Consider the following 24561-nt stretch of genomic DNA (forward strand, 5'->3'; position numbering starts at 1 on the left):
GAAGGAAGAGCCGTTTCCATTCCCTTCTATGAGACGATGCAAAACGTCTCCAGAACAGTGACCGTGTGAACGTGAAAAGTTTGGCCTGAATAAAATATCGCTGTTTTCACTCGGGTCCCCCGAATATTTGACCTGAAAACCCGGAAAAGCGAACCCGGAAGACGTTCTGCAGTAAGAACCCGACCGCGGGGGAGGTGGGAGCCACAGTTGCATGAAAGTGCTCAGTTCCGTTTATTCAAGGGTGTGTGCGTACGCGATGCTGATTTCTGAGTGGGAGCTGGTAATCGCGGCCAATCATGACGTTCCAATCAAAGGAGGTGATTCCGTACTGAATGCAACTTGCGATTTCAAGTCCATTGTCAGTTACCCACCAGGAAATCTGGAAATCAGACCCCTTGTTATTAGCCCCTCCCCATGTGGGGCTAGGTCTACACGACCCCCTCTGGCAGCGGAGGGATGTCACTAAAGCACACTGAAAGTGCAAAAAACGAGGAGTACAGGATCAGGCGGGAAATCACCCCACGGTCGGCAGAACCGCGTCTGAAGTGTGGTTTCAGGTTCGAAATGGCGCCTGTTCGAAACAGCGCCAGACGGTGATTATGCAAATTAATCACCTGAGGGGCTGCCCACGGCTGTTCCCAGGCGTGTGGCCTGTGGGCAGCTGAGGGGGGCAGGGCTGTAGGGACTGAGCCGAGCCCCAGGGAGCAGAGCCCCAGGGGGAGGGGGAGCGGACCCATGTCACGGGAGGGGCTGGGGCAGAGAATCCCTGAGATCTGTCTGGGCGTGCGTGGTGCCACTACGTCTCCACTGCGGGCTTCCTGCGCAAGAGGGCGCCAGCCGGCATGGGCGCTCTCGCAGGAAAGCTGGGACTGCCATGCACAGAATGGCCACCAGGGCACCCGTGCGGCCGCCAGGCTGTGTTTGTGCAAACCCCCGTTCCCCGGCCACACACAGCTTCCTGCACAAGAGCTCTTGTGCCAAAAGGAGCTACTCCCCGTAGGGGGAGGGCTGCCTGCCCCGCAAAACCCCGCTGCTCTGTCCAGCCACTGGACATTTGCCTGCGCAAACGCGCACTTGAGGTGTGGACAGGCCACAAGTTTTTGCACAAAAACGCTGCAGTGTAGATGTAGCCTGAGTGGCCACGCAGAGTCTGGGGGTTAACGGTGCCACGTCTCAGAGTGCCCACGCAGGGCCTGGGGGCTGGGTGAGAATGGTGCCACGTCTCTGAGTGGCCACGCCGGACCTGGGGGCTGGGTGTGAACGGTGCCACATCTTTGAGTGCCCACGCAGGGCCTGGGGGCTGGGGGTGAACGGTGCCACGTCTCTGAGTGCCCACGCTGGGCCTGGGGGCTGGGGATGAATGGTGCCACGTCTCTGAGTGCCCACGCTGGGCCTGGGGGCTGGGCGTGAACGGTGCCACGTCTGTGAGTGCCCACGCAGGACCTCGGGGTTGGGGGTGAATGGTTCCACGTCTCTGAGTGCCCATGCTGGGCCTGGGGGCTGGGGATGAACGGTGCCATGTCTCAGAGTGCCCACGCAGGGCCTGGGGGCTGGGTGTGAACGGTGCCACGTCTCTGAGTGCCCATGCAGGACCTCGGGGTTGGGGGTGAATGGTTCCACGTCTCTGAGTGCCCACGCTGGGCCTGGGGATGAATGGTGCCACGACTCTGGGTGCCCACGCAGGGCCCATGGGGTGTGGCATAAACAGACTAGGGCACGGGGGCTCTATGCTGTGCCCGTCCTCGAGCCAGGGACTCCAGTGATGCAGACAGACCCGCAGGTATCAGTGAAGAGTGGTGATGCCCCCTGGCTGGCTGTGCCCTCTCCCCCCAGCAGCAGCCCCTCCTCCCCCTGCGGTTTGGGTCCGTGGGGCTGGCGGGGTCACAGCATGGTGAGGTTCTCCTCGTACAGGGACAGCAGCAGCAGGATGGCCCAGCCGCCCAGCAGGCCCAGGTTGTGCAGGGCAAAGAGCAGCCACGGCCGCTTGTCCCTCACGCTCATCATGGTCGGCAGCTGGAAGGGAAGGGGGGTTAGGGGCCTGCACCCGCCGTGCCCAGAGCGGAGCCCCCGCAGCCCCTCTGCACCGGGAGGGCGACTCGTCCAGGCGCTACAGCCCCGCCCAGCGCACATCACTGGCGCCCACCGCTGAGATGCAGCCACCTCTGGGGTGGGCCAACGCAGCAGGCTCCCGGCCTCAGCATGGCTGCCCAGCCCTGGGCTCCCCCTAGCCCTGCCGGTGCCCCTCACACCCGACCCTCAGCCCTGCCAGCCCAGCCCTGGGCTCCCCCCAGCCCTGCCGGTGCCCCTCAGTCCCGACCCGCAGCCCTGCCAGCCCAGCCCTGGGCTCCCCCAGCCCTGCCGGTGCCCCTCAGTCCCGACCCGCAGCCCTGGGCTCCCCCCCAGCCCTGCCGGTGCCCCTCACACCCGACCCTCAGCCCTGCCAGCCCAGCCCTGGGCTCCCCCCAGCCCTGCCGGTGCCCCTCACACCCGACCCGCAGCCCTGCCAGCCCAGCCCTGGGCTCCCCCCAGCCCTGCCGGTGCCCCTCAGTCCCGACCCTCAGCCCCTGCCAGCCCAGCCCTGGGCTCCCCCCAGCCCTGCCGGTGCCCCTCACACCCGACCCGCAGCCCTGGGCTCCCCGCACCCCCATTCAGCTCTCAGTGGGATCCGTGGATTCGGGCTCGGCCCCCCCCCCCCGGGGAGCGGGGCAGGGGCAGCAGGTACCAGGGAAGCCGGCGGGCGAGTGGCTCACCATGTCGCACAGGGCCACGTAGAGGAAGAGCCCCGTGGCCACGGTGAAGATCCAGGTCTGGAAGTCCTCGCCCGTGCTCACCGACAGCGCCACGTAGAGGCCGAGGAAGGCGGTCAGGGCGCTGAGGAAGTTCAGCAGCAAGGCCTTCTTCACGCTCAGCCCGGCGTGCAGCAGGGCCGCAAAGTCCCCTGCGGGGCGGGAAGGGCAGCGTGTCGGGGGGGCCGCCACCCCCTCTGCCCAGCTGGGCAGCACCTCCCTGGGGCTGGGCCAGCAGGAGCCGCCCCCAGCTAGCCGGGTAAGAGCCCTGGGAACTAGTCCTGGGGAAACCCCATGCTGTGCCAGCCCAGTGCCGGCCGGGCGCCGGCAGCTCCCACCCTGGGGCCCGGGTCAGCCACCCACCTAGCTCGTGCGGCAGCTCGTGGCACAGCACGGCCAGCGACGTGGCCAGCCCCGTCTTCCAGGAGGTGGAGAAGGCCGCGCCCACCGCCAGCCCGTCGGCAAAGTTGTGGATGGCGTCTCCGATGGTGATCATGTAGGGGATCATGCGCTGCTCTGTGGAGCCAAGGGGGGTCGGGGCTGAGCGGGGCCCCCCCAATGGAGAGAACCCCAGCCCCGCCAGCCTGGGCCCTGCCCCAGCCGCCCAGACCCCCAGCCCCGCCAGCCTGGGCCCTGCCCCAGCCGCCCAGACCCCCAGCCCCGCCAGCCTGGGCCCTGCCCCAGCCGCCCAGACCCCCAGCCCCGCCAGCCTGGGCCCTGCCCCAGCTGCCCAGACCCCCGGCCCCGCCAGCCTGGGCCCTGCCCCAGCCACCCAGCCGCCCAGCCCCGCCAGCCTGGGCCCTGCCCCAGCCGCCCAGACCCCCAGCCCCGCCAGCCTGGGCCCTGCCCCAGCCGCCCAGACCCCCAGCCCCGCCAGCCTGGGCCCTGCCCCAGCCGCCCAGACCCCCAGCCCCGCCAGCCTGGGCCCTGCCCCAGCCGCCCAGACCCCCGGCCCCGCCAGCCTGGGCCCTGCCCCAGCCGCCCAGACCCCCAGCCCCGCCAGCCTGGGCCCTGCCCCAGCCGCCCAGACCCCCGGCCCCGCCAGCCTGGGCTCTGCCCCAGCCGCCCAGACCCCCGGCCCCGCCAGCCTGGGCCCTGCCCCAGCCGCCCAGACCCCCAGCCCCGCCAGCCTGGGCCCTGCCCCAGCCGCCCAGACCCCCAGCCCCGCCAGCCTGGGCCCTGCCCCAGCCGCCCAGACCCCCGGCCCCGCCAGCCTGGGCCCTGCCCCAGCCGCCCAGACCCCCGGCCCCGCCAGCCTGGGCCCTGCCCCAGCCGCCCAGACCTCCGGCCCCGCCAGCCTTGGCCCTGCCCCAGCCACCCAGACCTCCGGCCCCGGCCCCGGCCCCGCCAGCCTGGAACCACACCTCCCACAGCTGATACTTCAGGGATGGGTCAGGAAGCCACTTGGCCCCAGGTAGCAAAGTCCTGCCCCCTCTGCTGGGTCAAAACAACACGCAACTGCAGTTTCTCCATGGGCCCAGTGGCCTAATGGACAAGGCACCAGCCTCCGGAGCTGGGGATTGTGGGTTCAAGTCCCACCTGGGTTAGGGCAAGTCTCTCTGCTTTTCTCTAGGCCAGCGGGAGAGGGGGAAATGCCCCTGGGGAGGGGGGAATGGCTAGCAGCAGTGGCAGGAAGGGGGGGGAACACGGCTGGCATGAGCCCCACAGCTCCATGTACTGGGCTCTAGGACCCCATGGGCCCAGCTGAGCCCCTCCTTGGGGGGGGGGGGGGTTGATGGAAGGTCCATGGTGGAGGTTTGGGTGTGATGGGGGCTCTGAGGGTACCGAGCGGGGCAGAAACGCTCACCCCGGCTGCGTCTCGCCTGCCCCATCTTGCTGAGACTGGCTTCCTCGGCTGTGACCTGGGAAGGACAGAGGGGAGCATGAGCAGCCCTCCCTCGGGGAGCCCCCTCTCCTGGCAGCAGCTGCCCATTGGGCCCAGCCCTGCACCCCAGCACCGAGCCTCGGTCCCTCTGGCCACAGAGCCAGGCACAGCCAGCATGGGGCGCACGCCCGGCTCCGTCCAGCAGGGGGCAGCAGGTGCAGCTCCGGTTAGAACGGCTCCTTAACCCCTCCCCTGCCAGGCCCGCCAGAGGACGAGGCCACGTGGGGCTGGGGCCTTACCAGGTCGGCCTGCGAGGCGCCTTTCTCCTGCTTCTTCCTCTTCCGCTCGGCCTGGTAGAGCTGCAGGGACAGGGCCGGGTCGTGCGAGTGGCCCCCGCCAGCCTCCTCCTGCCGGGGCAAGACACAGCTCACCCTGCGCCCCGGCACCGACGGGGCATGGAGCCGCCGGCGCGCACGGACCGAGAGGCAGGGAAGGCGGGAGACCTGGAACCCAGGGCAGCTCCCCCGCTGGGCTATGTCCACACTGCAGAGTTTTTCCACGGTGCAGTCGCCGTCTTTCGGGGGAAACCAAAGGAACAGCGGGGTTTTCCCGACGGCGGTAAACCCCTTGGCACCAGGAAGGGACCTCTTCCCGAAAGAGCTCTTCCCAAAGGCCGGGGCAGGGGGCTCTTTCGCAAGACGCGGACAAAGGAAAACGCCCACGGGCCCTGGCGGCCGCTCCGCCCGCAGCATCAAGCTGGCACCTAGAGCGGCCAGGCCGTGCGCACGCGCCCTGCGGAAACGGTGGCTCTAGCCATGCGCTGTGGCCGTGGGGACGCTCTCTTCCGGAACAGCTGCTTCCGAAAGAAGCCTGGAGTCTGGACTGAGCCTGACAGGGGAGAGCGCCCCCTGCTGGGTCCCCACCCTGCTCCCTGCAGCCCAGCGCCCCCTGCTGGGTCCTCACCCTGCTCCCTGCAGCCCAGCGCCCCCTGCTGGGTCCCCACCCTGCTCCCTGCAGCCCAGCGCCCCCTGCTGGGTCCCCACCCTGCTCCCTGCAGCCCAGCGCCCCCCTGCTGGGTCCCCACCCTGCTCCCTGCAGCCCAGCGCCCCCTGCTGGGTCCCCACCCTGCTCCCTGCAGCCCAGCGCCCCCCTGCTGGGTCCCCACCCTGCTCCCTGCAGCCCAGCGCCCCCCTGCTGGGTCCCCACCCTGCTCCCTGCAGCCCAGCGCCCCCCTGCTGGGCCCCCACCCTGCTCCCTGCAGCCCAGCGCCCCCTGCTGGGTCCCCACCCTGCTCCCTGCAGCCCAGCACCCCCTGCTGGCCCCCCATCCTGCCTCCTGCGGCCCAGCGCCCCCTGCTGGGTCCCCACCCTGCTCCCTGCAGCCCAGCGCCCCCTGCTGGGCCCCCATCCTGCCTCCTACGGCCCAGCGCCCCCTGCTGGGCCCCCACCCTGCTCCCTGCAGCCCAGCGCCCCCCTGCTGGGCCCCCACCCTGCTCCCTGCAGCCCAGCGCCCCCTGCTGGGTCCCCATCCTGCCTCCTACGGCCCAGCGCCCCCTGCTGGGTCCCCACCCTGCTGGGTCCCCACCCTGCTCCCTGCAGCCCAGAGCCCCCTGCTGGGCCCCCATCCTGCCTCCTACGGCCCAGCGCCCCCTGCTGGGCCCCCACCCTGCTCCCTGCAGCCCAGCGCCCCCTGCTGGGTCCCCATCCTGCCTCCTACGGCCCAGCGCCCCCTGCTGGGTCCCCACCCTGCTGGGTCCCCACCCTGCTCCCTGCAGCCCAGAGCCCCCTGCTGGGCCCCCACCCTGCCTCCTACGGCCCAGCGCCCCCTGCTGGGTCCCCACCCTGCTCCCTCTGTCACCCCCAGACCTCGTGCTCCTCATGCCCCAGGATGCTGAAGAGCTTCTCCAGGAGGAAGAAGGCGTAGAGGCCACCCAGCACGGCCAGCAGCTTCCAGGTGCTGTCTTTGGTCCCAACCGCCTCCACCCCGTGCGCGTGGCCCTGGTCCTCGTGCACGTGCAGGCCCAGGAACTGAAACAACAGTGCCAGGGAGTCTCAGCCAGGAGAGGGGGAAAGGGGGCAGGGCTGGGTTGGGTGTGCTGGCAGCCACCTCTGTGCCCGCTCGTGTGCACTCTCCCCACCCCACGCACTGGCCAGCGCCCATGTACCCATGTGCACGCCTATGTGCACGCCCGCAGGCACCCATGTGCACACCCATGCACCATTCTGCACACCCACGTGCCCACTCACACGCCCATGTGCACACCCATGCACCATTCTGCACACCCACACCCACACGCACACCCACACACCCATGTGCACGCCTATGTGCACGCCTGCAGGCACCCATGTGCACACCCATGCACCATTCTGCACACCCACGCGCACACTCACACGCCCATGTGCACACCCATGCACCATTCTGCACACCAGCGTGCACACCCATGCGCCCATGTGCACACCCATGCACCATTCTGCACACCAGCATGCACACCCATGCGCCCATGTGCACACCCATGCACCATTCTGCACATCCACGTGCACACCGACACGCCCATGTGCACACCCATGCACCATTCTGCACACCCACGTGCACACCCATGCGCCCATGTACACACCTACTTACCCATCTGCACACCCACGCACTCGTGCACAGCCATGCGCACACACAGGTGCCCTTACTCGCTCCCACATGCACCCCCTCCCCACGGGTCCCCGTGCGCACAGCCGCGGCGTGCCCGTCTCCACGCTGGGCTCGCAGGCCGGGGGCACCCCGGCTGGCCCTGCCACTCACCTGGGGGATGAGGTGCAGTATGGCGTCCCCGGTGAGCGAGCCCACGGCCAGGCTGACGAAGGTCTGGATGACGTAGGGGTAGACGCCGGCGCAGGTGGAGCAGAGGAGCAGGGTGATGCCCAGCAGGGCGCACAGGCAGATCACCAGCGTGGCCAGTGAGCCGTAGATGTACCCTGCAGAGAGAGCGGCTCTTACCCCCCGCCGGAGCCCCCGCTGCAGGCCAGGAGGCGGGAATCCCAGCCAGCCTGCAGCCCTGGCCGCTCCCCCGGACACATGGGGCAGGAAGGAGCTGGCATCGCCCCCGCGGGCCCGGGACACGGAGGGGTTGGGGGTGGGGGCTCAGAGCTGGGCCGTTAGCGGCTGTGAGGACACGGGAGCCACGTGGCCACCGCTCCCATGCCACACGGAGAGGTCTCTGCATGCCAGGGGCCTGCCCGACGGGACCTAGCGCAAGGCGCTGCCATGCCGGCCACGGGGCCCTCCCGCCCGGCGTCCCCGGGGGCCGCCCCAGACGCAGCAGGGGCAGAGCCTCACTCTCTGCCACGGTCAGCCGGCCGTCGGGCGTGCTCTGCTGCGGGATGGCGCAGGCCCCGCTGAGCTGCTGCTGGACCAGAGCCGGGCTGAGGCTGGTGAAGTCCGGGCCCGAGATCCCAGCGTGGGGGTCGAGGCTGTAGATCTCCAGCAGGTCACTGGGGCTCAGACATAACTAGAAGCACAGACACGGAGTAACCACCCTCGGCACAGCCCTGCTCCCCGGAGCCCAGCGGACAGGCGCCCCGATCCCCACACGGAGCCTGCCCACCCCCACAAGGGTTCCTGCTTCCCAGCCAGGCCGGCCCCTGGCGTTTCCCTCGCCTGCCGGGCGACCGGCTCTTTGCTTCCAGCTGCCCTTTGCGAACCAATCCGCAAGACGTGACCCCGGCCCCCCACTCAAACGCCCCGACCCTGCCGCCTTGCCCAGCCGGGCTGCTGCCAGGCCATGCCCCCGGGAAAGGCTGTTCTCAGCCCGGGGCGGCTGGAGGCGGGTGCCTGGTTCTAGTCGCTGGCTGTGGGGACGGCTCCTGAGCAGGGCACACGGTGCTGGGGGCAGCCGGGGCCTCCCTTCCGGTCTGTGTCTGTGCTTCAGGGGGCTGGCGGGCAGGGGTCTCTGGGCAGTGCCGTCGGGGAGGGGTCTCTGGGCAGTGCCGTCAGGGAGGGATCTCTGGGCAGTGCCGTCGGGGAGGGGTCTCTGGGCAGTGCCGTCAGGGAGGGATCTCTGGGCAGTGCTGTCGGGGAGGGATCTCTGGGCAGTGCCGTCGGGGAGGGGTCTCCGGGCAGTGCCGTCGGGGAGGGGTCTCTGGGCAGTGCCGTCGGGGAGGGGTCTCCGGGCAGTGCCGTCGGGGAGGGGTCTCTGGGCAGTGCCGGCGGGGAGGGGTCTCTGGGCAGTGCCGTCGGGGAGGGGTCTCTGGGCAGTGCCGTCAGGGAGGGATCTCTGGGCAGTGCTGTCGGGGAGGGATCTCTGGGCAGTGCCGTCGGGGAGGGGTCTCTGGGCAGTGCCGTCGGGGAGGGGTCTCCGGGCAGTGCCGTGGGGGAGGGGTCTCTGGGCAGTGCCGTCGGGCAGGGATCTCTGGGCAGTGCCGTCGGGGAGGGGTCTCCGGGCCGTGCCGTGGGGGAGGGGTCTCTGGGCAGTGCCGTCGGGGAGGGGTCTCCGGGCCGTGCCGTCGGGGAGGGGTCTCTGGGCAGTGCCGTCGGGCAGGGGTCTCTGGGCAGTGCCGGCGGGGAGGGGTCTCTGGGCAGTGCCGTCGGGCAGGGGTCTCTGGGCAGTGCCGGCGGGGAGGGGTCTCTGGGCAGTGCCGTCGGGCAGGGGTCTCTGGGCAGTGCCGTCGGGGAGGGGTCTCCGGGCCGTGCCGTCGGGGAGGGGTCTCTGGGCAGTGCCGGCGGGGAGGGGTCTCTGGGCAGTGCCGTCGGGGAGGGGTCTCTGGGCAGTGCCGTCGGGCAGGGATCTCTGGGCAGTGCCGTCGGGCAGGGATCTCTGGGCAGTGCCGTCGGGGAGGGATCTCTGGGCAGTGCCGGCGGGGAGGGGTCTCTGGGCAGTGCCGTCGGGCAGGGATCTCTGGGCAGTGCCGGCGGGGAGGGGTCTCTGGGCAGTGCCGTCGGGCAGGGATCTCTGGGCAGTGCCGGCGGGGAGGGGTCTCTGGGCAGTGCCGTCGGGCAGGGATCTCTGGGCAGTGCCGGCGGGGAGGGGTCTCTGGGCAGTGCCGTCGGGCAGGGGTCTCTGGGCAGTGCCGGCGGGGAGGGGTCTCTGGGCAGTGCCGTCGGGCAGGGGTCTCTGGGCAGTGCCGTCGGGGAGGGGTCTCTGGGCAGTGCCGTCGGGCAGGGATCTCTGGGCAGTGCCGTCGGGCAGGGATCTCTGGGCAGTGCCGTCGGGGAGGGGTCTCTGGGCAGTGCCGTCGGGGAGGGGTCTCTGGGCAGTGCCGTCGGGGAGGGGTCTCCGGGCAGTGCCGTCGGGGAGGGATCTCTGGGCAGTGCCGTCGGGGAGGGATCTCCGGGCAGTGCCGTCGGGGAGGGGTCTCTGGGCAGTGCCGGCGGGCAGGGGTCTCTGGGCAGTGCCGTCGGGGAGGGGTCTCTGGGCAGTGCCGTCGGGGAGGGGTCTCTGGGCAGTGCCGTCGGGCAGGGATCTCTGGGCAGTGCCGTCGGGGAGGGGTCTCTGGGCAGTGCCGTCGGGGAGGGGTCTCTGGGCAGTGCCGTCGGGGAGGGGTCTCCGGGCAGTGCCGTCGGGGAGGGATCTCTGGGCAGTGCCGTCGGGGAGGGATCTCCGGGCAGTGCCGTCGGGGAGGGGTCTCTGGGCAGTGCCGTCGGGGAGTGGTCTCTGGGCAGTGCCGGCGGGGAGGGGTCTCTGGGCAGTGCCGTCGGGCAGGGATCTCCGGGCAGTGCCGTCGGGGAGGGGTCTCTGGGCAGTGCCGTCGGGCAGGGATCTCCGGGCAGTGCCGGCGGGGAGGGGTCTCTGGGCAGTGCCGTCGGGCAGGGATCTCCGGGCAGTGCCGGCGGGGAGGGGTCTCTGGGCAGTGCCGTCGGGCAGGGATCTCCGGGCAGTGCCGGCGGGGAGGGGTCTCTGGGCAGTGCCGTCGGGCAGGGGTCTCTCCTGCCCGCGCTGGGTGGGGTGGGCCAGGGCTTGGCTGGCTCTTGCTCACGTGCCCAGGGGTGAGCTGACACCCCCACACATAGCGGGGGCCTCCCCCGGTCAGCCTGATGGAGAGGGGTTCCCCTTCCCGAGCCGCGGGCGGGGCCCCTGCAGGACTGGTGGGGGGTTTGCACTGAGTCCTCGGGCCCCTGGGCTCCGCCTGTGGGCGCTGGGGTGCTGCTCTGGTTTTGGGGGGCGGCTCGCACGGGGCAGATACCCAGCAGCTCAGGCTGCGGCCAGCCGGGGTGGGACCTACCGTGTCCCAGATGAGAGCGGGACTGGCCGGCTCCCCCTGGCCGGGGAGGCTCCGTCGCAGCCGCCTGGCCGTGTCACCGGGACGCAGATCCAAGGGGTTGTCAGGGACTGTCTGGTTGTCATGGTGCCGGCTGTCCCGGGGAGCTGGTGTAGTCTGGTCAGCCTGTGCTTCGTCGTCATGGTGATGGTCCGTGTGCTCGTCCTCCGGCCCCAAGGCCAGCTGGCCCATCAGCGTGGTCAGGCCTGTCACACGCCACCCCCGTCAGGCGCGGCCCTGCCCCTGCGCCCGGCCCGGCTCCTGCCCCCTCCCCAGCCTGTGCCCACCCAGATGTGATCCTCACCCCACCCTCTGCTGGGTTCATCTCCGCCCCTGCCCCGCCCCAGTCCTCAGCCCTGCCCCTGCCCCGCCCCAGTCCTCAGCCCTGCCCCGCCCCGCCCCAGTCCTCAGCCCTGCCCCTGCCCCGCCCCAGTCCTCAGCCCTGCCCCTGCCCCGTCCCAGTCCTCAGCCCTGCCCCTGCCCCGCCCCAGTCCTCAGCCCTGCCCCTGCCCCGCCCCAGTCCTCAGCCCTGCCCCTGCCCCGCCCCAGTCCTCAGCCCTGCCCCTGCCCCGCCCCAGTCCTCAGCCCTGCCCCTGCCCCGTCCCAGTCCTCAGCCCTGCCCCTGCCCCGCCCCAGTCCTCAGCCCTGCCCCTGCCCCGCCCCAGTCCTCAGCCCTGCCCCTGCCCCGCCCCAGTCCTCAGCCCTGCCCCTGCCCCGCCCCAGTCCTCAGCCCCGACCCCTCCCACAGCCCCCGCCTGGCTCCTGCCCCCTCCCCAGCCTGTGCCCACCCAGATGTGATCCTCACCCCACCCTCTGCTGGGTTCATCTCCGCCCCCGCCCCGCCCCAGTCCTCAGCCCCGACCCCTCCCACAGCCCCCGCCTGGCTCCTGCCCCCTCCCCAGCCTGTGCCCACCCAGATGTGATCCTCGCCCCACCCCAGTCCTCACCCGCCCCCTTCCCAGCCCCAATCCTCAGCCCCGCCTCCCCCGCCCCGCCCCAGTCCTCATCCCCGCCCCTGCCCAGCCCCAGTCCTCACCTGCCCCCTTCCCAGCCCCAATCCTCAGCCCCGCCCCCGCCATGCCCCAGTCCTCATCCCCGCCCCTGCCCAGCCCCAGTCCTCACCTGCCCCCTTCCCGGCCCCAATCCTCAGCCCCGCCCCCGCCCCCGCCACGCCCCAGTCCTCACCCACCCCCTCCCGCAGCCCCTGCCTGGCTCCAATCCTCAGCTCCCCCCACCCCTGCCCAGCCCCAATCCTCACCCCCCCTCACCCATGGCCCTCACTCAGCTCCAATCCTCAGCCCCCCACACTGCCCCCAGGCAGGGGCTGACAAGGCAGGAGCGGGTGACGGATGGGTGGGGCGGGAGAGAGAGGGGCGGGCGAGGCAGGGGCAGGTGAAGGAGGGGCTGTAGAGGGAGGGGTGGGGGAGGGAGAGGCTGGCAAGGCAGGAGCGGGTGAGGGAGGGGCTGTAGAGGGAGGGGCAGGGGAGGCAGGGGTGGGAGAGGGAGGGGCGGGGGAGGGAGGGGCTGGCAAGGCAGGAGCGGGTGAGGGAGGGGCTGTAGAGGGAGGGGCGGGGGAGGCAGGGGCGGGGGAGGGAGGGGCTGTAGAGGCAGGGGCGGGGGAGGCAGGGGCGGGGGAGGGAGGGGCTGGCGAGGGAGGGGCTGGCAAGGCGGGGCGGGCGTGGGAGGGGCTGTAGAGGGAGGGGCAGGGGAGGGAGGGGCTGGCGAGGGAGGGGCTGGCAAGGCGGGGCGGGCGTGGGAGGGGCTGTAGAGGGAGGGGCAGGGGAGGCAGGGGCGGGGGAGGGAGGGGCTGGCGAGGGAGGGGCTGTAGAGGGAGGGGCAGGGGAGGCAGGGGCGGGAGAGGGAGGGGCGGGGGAGGGAGGGGCTGGCAAGGCGGGGCGGGCGAGGGAGGGGCTGTAGAGGGAGGGGCAGGGGAGGCAGGGGCGGGGGAGGGAGGGGCTGGCGAGGGAGGGAGGGGCAGGGTAGGCAGGGGCGGGGGAGGGAGGGGCTGGCGAGGGAGGGGCGGGGGGAACCAAGCCCTCGGTTACCCGTGGCGACGGACGGCTGCCCCGACTCACCTTCCAGCGTCAGGTTGTGGGTCTGGTTGCCGTAGTGACGGAAGATGTACTCCAGGAAGTAGTGGGGGGGCGGCAGGGCGTGGAAGCAGTCCCCCTGCAGCGCGTGGTACACGACCGTCACCAGCACCCGCCCGGCCACGTCGCCCGCCACCCGGCTGGACACCGCGGCGCTCTCCTGCAGGACGCGGCCCGTGTCCAGGCACGGCTGGGGAGAGAGGGCGGATGAGCAGGCCGCCGAGCCCAGCCCCCTGCCGGCCCGGGGGGCAATGCGGGGGGAGCCCTCCTGCGGCTTGGGGGGCACAGGCCGGGGGGTCGAGCCCAGCCAAGGGGAACAGCAGCAGCCGAGGTGCCTGCCCAGCCCCCAATGAATGGGATGGGTTCGAAATACCCCAGGGGGCGGGGGCTGGGTGTGTGCAGAGTCTCCCGTAATCCCCGGACTCCGGGGACCCCCCCAGGGCCGCGAGATGTGACCTGAGGGGCAGAGCTGGTGCTGTGGGGCTGGGGGTGAGGAGTCAGCGTGACAGCGACAGATCCAGGCACCCCATAAGCTGGCGGGTGGGGAGCACAAAGCAGGACCGTCCATCTCCCTGCAGTGTGGGGGGGCACGTTGGGTCCCCCCCAGGCTCTACCGGCTAGTTCTGGCCTCGGGCCCAGGAACTGTTTGCTAACAGGTGGAACCAGCCAATTCCTCCTTGGCCGCAGTCCCAGCTCGCTCGCCGGGAATGCCGCTCGGCCGGGAAGGGCACGGCTCACGCGGCCGCCTCGCTCCAGCTCCCGGGCCACCCTGGGCGCCACATGGCCTGTCCCATGGCCCCGTCCGGGGCAGCACGAGCCAACGGGCCCAGCAGACCCGAGGGTGGAGCGATGGATGTGGCCTTCGCTGAGGGATGGCGACAGACTGGGCCCCACCTGCACTCCACAGGCTGGCACGGGGGGGCGGGCAGGGGGCTGGGACCAGGCCAGGGCAGCCCCAGGCTCACAGACCCGCTCAGCCGCGTCCCCATCGAGAGCCGGCTGCAGCCCCCGACCTCGTGCCCCAACTCTGCCGGGCCGGTGGTACAGCCCTTTCGCCTGACTGGCGCCCGAAAGCCAGCGCATGGGGGAGGGGAGGCAAGCTGGGGGCGGGAGAGAACAGGACGGTGCAAAAATCAACTCGCTCTCCGTCCGCCAGCACGGAGCAACGCAAACCTGGCGCGCCCTGCCCAGCGCGTCCCGCCAGGCCCGTCCTGTGCGCAGGGGCTGAGCGAGGGGCCCTGCCAGCCAGCTGGGAGTGGGGAGAGACCCCGGGTGCCTTTGGGTCGATAGTTGGAGCCTGCTCCGCTGGGCTCATTAGCAGCAGCTTTGGGTCACAAATGCCGCTAGCGCTGGATGCGGGGGCAGGGCAAGCTTGGGACCGGTGGTGTAATTACCGTGGGAAGCCAGACCCGCAGAACCGCGCCGCCCCGCTCCTGGAGGCGGGAGTCAGCCGGAGTTGAAAGCACATCAGTGCGCCAGGGGCTGGGCCGGGAATGGCGGAGCCCCGTGGCGGTCCTGGGGGGCTCCCACCCAGAAAATCCACCAGGAGCTGCTGCAAGCCTGGTTCCGCCTCTCCTCCCCCATTCAGACTAATAGGCTTCGGTAGGAGGCTCCGTGGCTGGTCTGACGTGGCTCAGATGGCGCCGAAGCCGCACGACAGTGACTGAGAACTGACGTCACTTGGGGTGGGCCTGATCCGAACACCATGAGCCCCGCGCCCGGCGGCTCTTGCCAAGCGTTATGAGCCAGCAACCAGCAGCATATGCTCAGGAAAGCAGCCGGCTCCAGATTCTCATCGGTCGGCCTCTCCCACCCTTTTGACCCCAGAGGGGTTAGGGTTAGGGTTAGGAGCTAAGCAAAACTCTCGCCTGCCTATCGCAGCGACGTGTCCATTTTCAGGGGGGAGAACGCGCGGGGAGACAGCCCCCGTGCGCGCCATGTGGGGAGAAAACACTTCAAAAGCCACGAATAGTCCTGCAGCCCCGACGAATGTAGCTGGTCTCATGAGCTTTCCTGGGCACAACCCACTTCTTCAGATGAGTCCAAGCTCCAGAGAAATAGCAGACAGAGAGGGGATGGGAAGGGCAAGGACAGGGGGAAAAGAATAGTCAATTAGAGCGCCAAGTGGAGACATTCATGTCATTAGGAGGGGGAGTGTCGCCCATAATCCAGTTCAGGTCTTTGTTTAAACATCTATTGTAGGTCTTGAACTTGGAAAGGAAATGAAGCTCTGCAGCTCCCCTTTCAAGCTGGTTGCAAACAGGCTTTGTTAGTCTCTAAGGCGCGGCAGGACGCTTGGCTGGTTTTGAAGAGTTTTCTATTACAGACTCACGCGGCTCCCCCCCGAAACGGTTTGGGAGAGTGTCTCACTGCTGAGTGGGACACAGCTTCCTCTCTCCTCTTGTCCCCTCAGGGGTTTCTCCTCATCCGCACCCCCCCCCCCCCCGACTCTGCCATCTTGATACTCAGAGACTGCAAACTCGAGTCAATTTCTCGAGTCAACACCGTCTGTAGCAGCTCGGCTGGAGAGGCAAGTCGGCCTCCACCGCCTGTCTCCACCGCTTCTGACTCAGTCACCTTCTGACTCGCATTTCTGAGCTTGGAACGAGCACGTTTCTGTCACCGCGCTGAAGCGTAACCACCTGGTGAGGCCGGCCTGGGTCCTCCTCCAGCCTGTTGGGACCCGTGTGCCGTCCAGAACCTCGCTGAGTATCAGGGTTTCAGGTCTGACTGTCTGGTCAGCTGTGACGGCGCGTTGGGGGTCCCCCGTCTCCTGCACCCCGAAATGGCATGAACAGACTTCACCAGCCAGTAGGATGGAGGTTGTTTATTGTTCCTCCAGCACAGCGCAGCACAGATGTAATCTGGTTACAGGAACTGGGGCTAAGAGGCCTCAGTGCCCCCCCTTGAGATAGGGGAGTCCCAGCCCCCTCCCCAGCTCCTTCTCCCCTGCTTTCCAGACAGGAACTCACTAACTCTCTTCCAGCCCTGCCCCCCAGCCAGGGCAGCATTCCACCTTCCTTTGTTCCTCTCCATGGGGGGTGGCTGGCCACTGGTTTGCATAGTGACTCATCCTGTTTTGCTGGGTCGTGGTACCCACGGCAGCCAGTGGGGGTTACCCCAGAGCCAGCAGCATAGAAACCAGCCAGGTACCCCCACTACGTCACATCAGCGCTCAGGTATTCGCCCGTCCAAAAGGAGACATCTCGCTCTCCGACAGAGAGGACCTTCCATCCAGCCTCACTTGCATCTTTTGCGCCTACTTTGTCAGCGACTGTTCCACCTACCGGTACTCCGGGATCCCAGGGCTGGTGTTTTGGAGGAAATCAATTCTGTCCCCAGGAATTAGAGACTCCGCTGCTCCCTCTATACCCAGAACCTCTGCAGCACTTGCCTGCCAGGACTCCTCTGCGGGGAATCTCCATTGCACTTGGAGAAAAATCAGAGTTGTTAACACCAGGCTCAGAGTCAATATCCAGTCCCACAGGCCTTGGATCTGGCTCCGAGTGACCTTGATTTCTATTTGTCCTATCTGAAGAAGTGGGCTGTGCCCTCGACATGTTTTGTTACCCTCGAAGGTGCTGTAGGACCATTCGTTGTTTTTTAACTCTCCCTGTAGAGCCTCTCTCTAGAGGTTTATCCCTTCGGGGAGTTGAGCGTTTGTTCCGTTTTACGAAATCGGCCACATTAGCTATGTCATTTCTACCTTCCCGTGTCTCCTTTACGTCCACATGATGGAATGGATTTCTCTGATTGGCATCACTCGGACTACTGAACACGTGAAGAAAGATGTGGAGAAACTGGAGAAGGTCCAGAGAAGAGCAACAAGAATGATGAACGGTCCAGAGAACATGAGCTATGCAGGAAGGCTGAAGGAATCGGGCTGGTTCAGTTTGGAAAGGAGACTGAGAGGGGACATGACAGCGATTTTCAAGTATCTAAAAGGGTGTTTCAAGGAGGAGGAGGGAAAATTGTTCCCCTTGGCCTCTGAGGACAGGACAAGAAGCAAGGGGCTTAAACTGCAGCAGGGAGGTTGAGGTTGGACATTAGGGAAAACTTCCCAGCTGTCAGGATGGTGAAACGCTGGAATAAGTTGCCCCTGCTGGCTGCTCATTGACTGTAAGAACATAAGAACATAGGAACGGCCAGACGGGGTCAGACCAAAGGTCTGTCCAGCCCAGTGTCCTGTCTGCCCACAGTGGCCAATGCTGGGTGCCCCAGAGGGAGGGAACACACCAGGGAATCCTCACGGATCCCTCCCGTCACCCACCTCCAGAGAAAAGTCACCTTCTGCTGCCACCTGCTCTCTGCACACCTCCCGGAACCGCTAGTGGCCGGAGGATGGCTGCCGTGACACCCATGTTAGAAAGGGCTCCAGACCCTGGCAATCACAGACCAAAAGCTTCAGAGGGGGCCGAGTTAGTCTGTAAGGGTATGTCGACACTACAGAGATTTGTCGGAAAAACAGCCGTTCTTCTGACAAAACTTGAGGAACGTCCGCGCTGCTATTGCGTTTTTCAGCAAGAAAATCGAAAGGCCAGAGGGGCTTTTCTGACATTGGTGCTCCTCATTCTACGAAAGAGTTCTTTCCCAACAAGGCGTGTGTGGGCGGGGGAGAGGGAGTTCTTTCGGAAGAAGAGGAAAAAGGAAAAAGCACAGGTGCCCTGGTGGCCACTCCGTCCATAGCAATCAGAGCTAGCATGCGAGAGAGCGTCCATTCGGTGTGGATGCTCTCGTTCAAAAAACCGGATCGCTTTTTCGAAGTGCTTTTGATTGTATCCTTTGGTATATATGGTCAAGCCAATTTTCTTCCACTATTTGATCTGAGGAAGTGGGTCTGGCCCACGAAAGCTCATCTAATAAACCATCTTGTTAGTCTTTATAGCGCTCCATAGTCCTGTTTTTTGTTTCAGCTACAGCAGGCTAACACGGCTGCATTTCTATCGCTATTTTGCAGTGTGGACACTCTCTTTCGGAAGATGCTTTTTCGGAACGTCTCTCCTGGAAAAGCTTCTTCCGAAAGAAGCTTGTAGTCTAGACATAGCCTGACAGGAAAAACTTACAAAACAACAAATAGTCTAGTAGCACCTTAAAGACTAACAAACCACGTGGATGGTGTTGTTAGACAAGAGTTCAAACTCAGTCAGTGAGCTGAAGCGTAAACATAAAGGCCCAAAGGCGATTGGAGCTGTAAACTCCTGATAGCTTGAATGGTCAGATATCCGCCTTAGACTCTGCCTCTTAGCATCAAGACAATACAAAGCTTTCCACAGCTCTCCTGATCTGCAAGCCCCCCCCACCTTCCACCATGAATGTAGTCACAGATACAGGCAGTCCCCGGGTTACGTACAAGATAGGGACTGTAGGTTTGTTCTTAAGTTGAATTTGTATGTGTGACGTAGTGGGGGTACCTGGCTGGTTTCTATGCTGCTGGCTCTGGGGGAACCCCCACTGGCTGCCGTGGGTACCACGACCCAGCAAAACAGGATGAGTCACTATGCAAACCAGTGGCCAGACACCCCCCATGGAGAGGAACAAAGGAAGGTGGAATGCTGCCTTGGCTGGGGGGCAGGACTGGAAGTTAGTGAGTTGGTTGCTGGCTGTCGGAGGGCATGGAGGAGAGCCTAGGAGAAGGGGCTGGAGTTTAGGGGCCCAGTCTCCCCCATCTCAAGGGGGCCTGAGGCATCCTAGCCCAGTTCCTGTGGCCAGACTACATCTGTGCTGCGCTGTGCTGGAGGAGCAATAAACCACCCTCAATTCCACTGGCTGGTGCAGTCTGTTTGTGCCATTTCGGGGTGCAGGAGACGGGGAACCCCCAACGCGCCGTCACAGTATGTAAGTCGGAACTGGTACATATTGTAGGGGAAACTCTAGCCAAACATTTCTCCAGAGCTCAGTTTTATTCTCCCACACCTCACTTCCCTCAGTTCTTTATTCTCAAGCTGAGGTGTCTGCTGAGAAAAGCCGCTCCACGTCTCCCTGGTCTGCTGGGTGGGGCGCTAGCTTCGCGTCTCCCTAGTCTGCTGGGGGGAAGCAGCTAGTGCGGGGTTGCCTCACCCCGTTTGTAAGTAGGGATCTGATGTAAGTCGGATCCATGTAACCCGGGGACTGCCTGTAGTTGATGAAATGAGGAGCTTTTCTATATGCATGTTTCTGTTCCTGTCATTATCATTTACATGTTTTCCTTCCCTGAGACAATGTTTGTCCCTATAAGTGAAAGATAAGAAAAATGCCAACGGCTCGATAAGAAATGGAGATAACTGATCACTGTGACTCCAGAGCTGATTTTGATCCTTGGGGGACGGAATCATTGTACCACACAGTACCATGAGCTTTCGTGGGCACAACTCACTTCTTCAGATGCCCGGAGTGTTGAAAGTCCAGATCCAAGAACAAATAAGGGAAGGCAGGAGGGGGAGAAGGAAAAGAAATGGAGGGGAGGGAGACAAAAGAGACAATGAGCAGATAAGCCTCAGGAGGTAGCCCAGTTAGCCTGTAACAGGAAAGACTTAAAAAACAACAAACTAGTAGCACCTTTAAGTCTTGAAGTCAGTAAGGTGAGACTAGACTATTGCTGGTTTTTAAGTCTTTCCTGTTACAGATCATTAATTCCAAGGTCAGTACCAGGCAATTAGTTGAATCTGGAGTAAAGAACAGGCTTTCCTGCCGTCGCTGTTTGGGCCCTGGGTTGACCTAGGGAGCTGTTGGCGTGTTGCAGGGCGGAGTGCTGAGGCGGACGAGCTCCCTCCGCACGGGATCCGGCTCCTGGAAAAAGGGATTGTCTTGTGCGCTGCTCGACCCTCCTCTTGTCCGGGCCCGGTGCACGCGGGCAAGGAATCCAGGCACGCGCTGAATGCGCCTCGACCGGGAGGGCGATTTCTCTCCCGCTGCGAAGCTGCCCTGCTCGCAGCGGAGAGCGCCGGTGGGTCGAAGGCGCAGTAACAGCAATGAAGACAGGAAAGACTTCGACATGCGTCTGACGAGGTGGGTCTTTGCCCACGAAAGCTTGTGCTCCAATACATCTGTTTGTCTGTAAGGTGCCAGGACTTCTCTTCCGTGCAGGAGGGGGCAGCAGTCACCCCCCCCCCCCACACACACACCCCGCGCCCAGCAGGGGGCAGTCTCTCGCGCTCTCTTACCTGGTGCCTGTCTGCGTCCTGGTAGTGCTCCCGCAGGCCCCCCAGGAGCTCCGCCACTTTCTCCGCCGTGGGCCCGGCGGCGGGATTCCCGCTGGAGAAGTTGGCGAGGAAGGCCCCGGCCTTGGCCGCCCACTGGCCGCCCCTCACCGCCGCGCAGGTGGCCGTGGGGTCCGTCAGGTAGAGCAGGAGGCCGGTGCAGAAGGGCAGGAGCTCCGCAGCCGTGAGGTTGGTGTCGCCGGTCCCTGTCTTGCCCACGAGCCTGGCGACGTCCGGCACGGCGATGCACTGCGGGAGGGGGCAGAGCTGGGCGCGGGCAGGACCAGCCTCCGGCCGGCACACACCGCAGCGCCCTGGATCCCCGCCTGCCCTCGGCTCCGGGCTGAGCCGTGCTGGGGGCGTGCCCGGGGGACCACCCAAACACAGCTGCGGGCGGGGAGCCCCTCGCGGCGATATGCGGCAAAGGGGGCATTTCACCCCAGCGCCAGGCCATGGCACCTGGGCCCAAGGGGCTGGGATCCCCAGCCCGTGAACAGCCCTGCCAGTGCCCGGCCCCAGCTGTCGCTGAGTGGCTGCCTGAGCTTCAGGCCCTGCTGCTTCCACTCGGCAGCAGGGCTGGGGGGGGCGAGTGGCTCAGGGTTTCCAGACTTTCCCATCCCAGGACCTTCGCTGAGCCCGCAGTCCCAGGCCTGGCCCCGGCCGAGATCCTGCTGGGAAGCCGGAGCCCCGGGATCACAGGGCTTCCCGCGGTCTATCGAAGCCCTGGCTCTGCAGCAGAAGAGAGCGGCTCTGGCCAGGGGGGGCTGCCCCAGGAGGCTGGCAGCGGGGCCGCCTTTGGTACCCGGACGTGGGGCTGGATTCTCGGCCATGCTGAGCAGCCAGCAGCTCTCAGGCACCAGTGCCATGGGCAGCAGGCCGGTCGTGTTGGCCGCTGTGTGCCTCAGTTTCCCCATGTCGGGGGGGGGAAGTGCTCCGGGAAGGTGGCGATGATTTCGTACACCCGGGGCATGGGGCTGCCTTCAGTGGCGCCGCAGTGTGTGGGTCCCAGGACAGGGGGCAGCACAGGTCAGGGAGCGAGGCTGCTGCTCACCCCACCGGTCCCAGGGGAGCCCTGCCCTAGGGGAGCCGTTGGCCTGTATCCTCGGCAGTGCTTATCAGGCGAGCAAGGCTGGAGGTACCGACTGTGCCAGGCGCGGTGCAAAGCCTGGGTAACACACCCACCCCACACAATACGCACATACTCTACACAACACACGCACGCACACACTGCTCCCCCCCCACGGCTCCCCACACTGCTCACACACACACACACACAGCTCCCCACACTGCTCACACACACACACACTGCTCACACACACACACACACACAGCTCCCCACACTGCTCACACACACACACACTGCTCACACACACACACACACACACACAGCTCCCCACACTGCTCACACACACACACACTGCTCACACACACACACACACACACACACACACAGCTCCCCACACTGCTCACACACACACACACTGCCCCCCCCCACACGGCTCCCCACACTGCTCACACACACACACACAGCTCCCCACACTGCTCACACACACACACACTGCTCACACACACACACACACACACACACAGCTCCCCACACTGCTCACACACACACACACTGCTCCCCCCACACGGCTCCCCACACTGCTCACACACACTTATACACTGCTCCCCGTACTGCTCGCACACACACACACACACACACTGCTCCCCCCCACTAACACACACACACACTGTTCCCTGTACTGCTCGCACACACAAACATATACTCACTGCTCCCCGCATGGCACCCACCCACACTCGCACTGCTCCCTGCATGCTACATATACACATACGGCTCCCCACACTTCCTTCACACATACTACACACACACATACACCCCTCGCTCCCCACACTGCTCACACACACATGCTACACACACACACACACCCCGCTCCCCGCACTGCTCACACACGCATGCTACACACATACACCCCCTCACTCCTCGCACTGCTCACACACGCATGCTACACACGCACACACACCCCGCTCCCCGCACTGCTCACACACGCATGCTACACACGCACACACACCCCGCTCCCCACACTGCTCACACACGCATGATACACACGCACACACACCCCGCTCCCTGCACTGCTCACACACGCATGATACACATGCACACACACCCCGCTCCCCGCACTGCTCACACACGCATGCTACACACGCACACACACCCCGCTCCCCGCACTGCTCACACACGCATGATACACACGCACATACACCCCGCTCCCCACACTGCTCACACACGCATGATACACACGCACACACACCCCGCTCCCCGCACTGCTCACACACGCATGATACACATGCACACACACCCCGCTCCCCGCACTGCTCACACACGCATGCTACACACGCACACACACCCCGCTCCCCGCACTGCTCACACACGCATGATACACACGCACATACACCCCGCTCCCCACACTGCTCACACACGCATGATACACACGCACACACACCCCGCTCCCTGCACTGCTCACACACGCATGATACACAGGCACACACACCCCGCTCCCCGCACTGCTCACACACGCATGCTACACACGCACACACACCCCGCTCCCTGCACTGCTCACACACGCATGATACACATGCACACACACCCCGCTCCCCGCACTGCTCACACACGCATGCTACACACGCACACACACCCCGCTCCTCGCACTGCTCACACACGCATGCTACACACGCACACACACCCCGCTCCCCGCACTGCTCACACACGCATGATACACACGCACATACACCCCGCTCCCCACACTGCTCACACACGCATGATACACACGTACACACCCCGCTCCTCGCACTGCTCACACACGCATGATACACACGCACACACACCCCGCTCCTCGCACTGCTCACACACGCATGATACACACGCACACACACCCCGCTCCCCGCACTGCTCACACACGCATGATACACACGCACACACACCCCGCTCCTCGCACTGCTCACACACGCATGATATACACGCACACACACCCCGCTCCTCGCACTGCTCACACACGCATGATACACACGCACATACACCCCGCTCCCCACACTGCTCACACACGCATGATACACACGTACACACCCCGCTCCTCGCACTGCTCACACACGCATGATACACACGCACACACCCCCCGCTCCTCGCACTGCTCACACACGCATGATACACACGCACACACACCCCGCTCCCCGCACTGCTCACACACGCATGATACACACGCACACACACCCCGCTCCTCGCACTGCTCACACACGCATGATATACACGCGCACACACCCCGCTCCTCGCACTGCTCACACACGCATGATATACACGCACACACACCCCGCTCCCCGCACCGCACATATACATATGCTACACACACAACCAGTGCACAACCAGGGCCAGCTCTGCTCTGACAGCCCCTTGGCGCTTGCCCAGCCCCGGTGCTGGTCGCTGGCCCGTCTGGGCTGATTCTGCCCACGAGGGGCACGAGCGGCCTGCTCCTGCCGACGCCAGCGCCCAGGGCTGGAGCCTTTCGGAGACAGAGGAGCCTGCCCGGGACACGGGGCCGAGGGGCCGGGTCCGCTGGAGACGTCCCGTGTTTGCAGGGGTTCAGTGATGGCAAAGGTGAGGAGCGGGAGCCGGCCTGGATCCTGACACCTCCCACGCCACAGGGGCTGGCCCTGCCCGCACGTGCTAGGCGAGGCCTGACCACGCCAGGCCGCCCCCACCCCGGGGGGGACACTCCTCCGGCCGGAGCCCCCTCCCGTCACCTCCCCCCATTGCGTCCAGCCCCCCAGACTCCCCCGGACGGGGCGCGCCTCCCGCCTGGCAGCCTGGCCCTCCTGCTGCCGCGGCCCCTCCCGCCCGGCTGGAGTTTGACCCCGCTTTGCTCCCGAGCCGCAGAGGAAGGAGGGGAGCGGGCTGCGCCCGGCGGCGCGTTACCTTTCCACACGGCACTGCGGGGCACTGCACACGGGCCGCCGCGATACTTAAGAGGGAGTCCAGGGCAGCGTGGGGCAGAGCGCCTTCGCCCGACGCCAGCAGGGCCCCGACGTCCCGCAGCGCCTGCTCCTCGGCAGGTGCCCCTTGGCCCGGGCGCACGGCCCCCCCCAGGCAGAGCAGGGCCAGGGCCAGCAGCAGAGCCATGGCTGCGTCCAGGCGGGCCGCGCCGGCTTGGGGAGACGTGGCCGCGCTGGCCAGGCTCCCCGGGGCCAGAGAGCCTGAGCTGTGGGGAGCAGCAGCTCTAAGCCAGCAGGTATTTGCTGCAGCCGCCTCTGATTGGCTCCGGGTGAGATTGCCTCGGGTTAACCATTCCTCCGAACCCGGCCAGCTCTGCAGATCCTGCTGCGATAGGGCAGGGCAAGGTGGCTCCCAGGCAGCCGGCCCAGCCCCAGTCCCGCCAGGGCGTGGCAGGGCTC

At 66.2% G+C, this 24561-nt stretch overlaps 1 protein-coding gene and 1 non-coding gene across 4 annotated transcripts; one reads left to right on the top strand and one right to left on the bottom strand.

Moving 5' to 3' along the window:
- Window positions 1-207: 207 nt before the first annotated feature.
- On the bottom strand, window positions 208-24561 carry SLC39A4 (solute carrier family 39 member 4). 3 transcript variants are annotated; one of them, XM_075919912.2, is made up of 12 exons: window positions 24086-24561; window positions 20083-20367; window positions 12929-13133; window positions 10818-11059; window positions 7936-8107; window positions 7402-7574; window positions 6477-6638; window positions 4911-5018; window positions 4594-4648; window positions 3150-3302; window positions 2751-2938; window positions 208-2013 (listed from the first exon to the last, which is right to left on the bottom strand). In XM_075919912.2, exons 1-12 carry the CDS (start codon window positions 24287-24289, stop codon window positions 1882-1884), a joined length of 2079 nt encoding a protein of 692 aa, XP_075776027.2. In that variant the 5' UTR covers window positions 24290-24561; the 3' UTR covers window positions 208-1881. The 3 variants fall into 3 exon arrangements, with proteins under 3 accessions (XP_075776027.2, XP_089632234.1, XP_075776028.2); XM_089776108.1 differs by having other exon boundaries at window positions 208-379; window positions 24086-24486; XM_075919913.2 differs by lacking the exon at window positions 208-2013 and having other exon boundaries at window positions 2751-2871; window positions 24086-24553.
- On the top strand, window positions 4261-4333 carry TRNAR-CCG (transfer RNA arginine (anticodon CCG)). The gene has a single exon. It is a non-coding gene; the product is annotated as a tRNA-Arg (tRNA).

Source organism: Pelodiscus sinensis, chromosome 2, assembly GCF_052426305.1.
Source record: "Pelodiscus sinensis isolate ZL-2025 chromosome 2, ASM5242630v1, whole genome shotgun sequence".
Classification (NCBI taxonomy): domain Eukaryota; kingdom Metazoa; phylum Chordata; order Testudines; family Trionychidae; genus Pelodiscus; species Pelodiscus sinensis.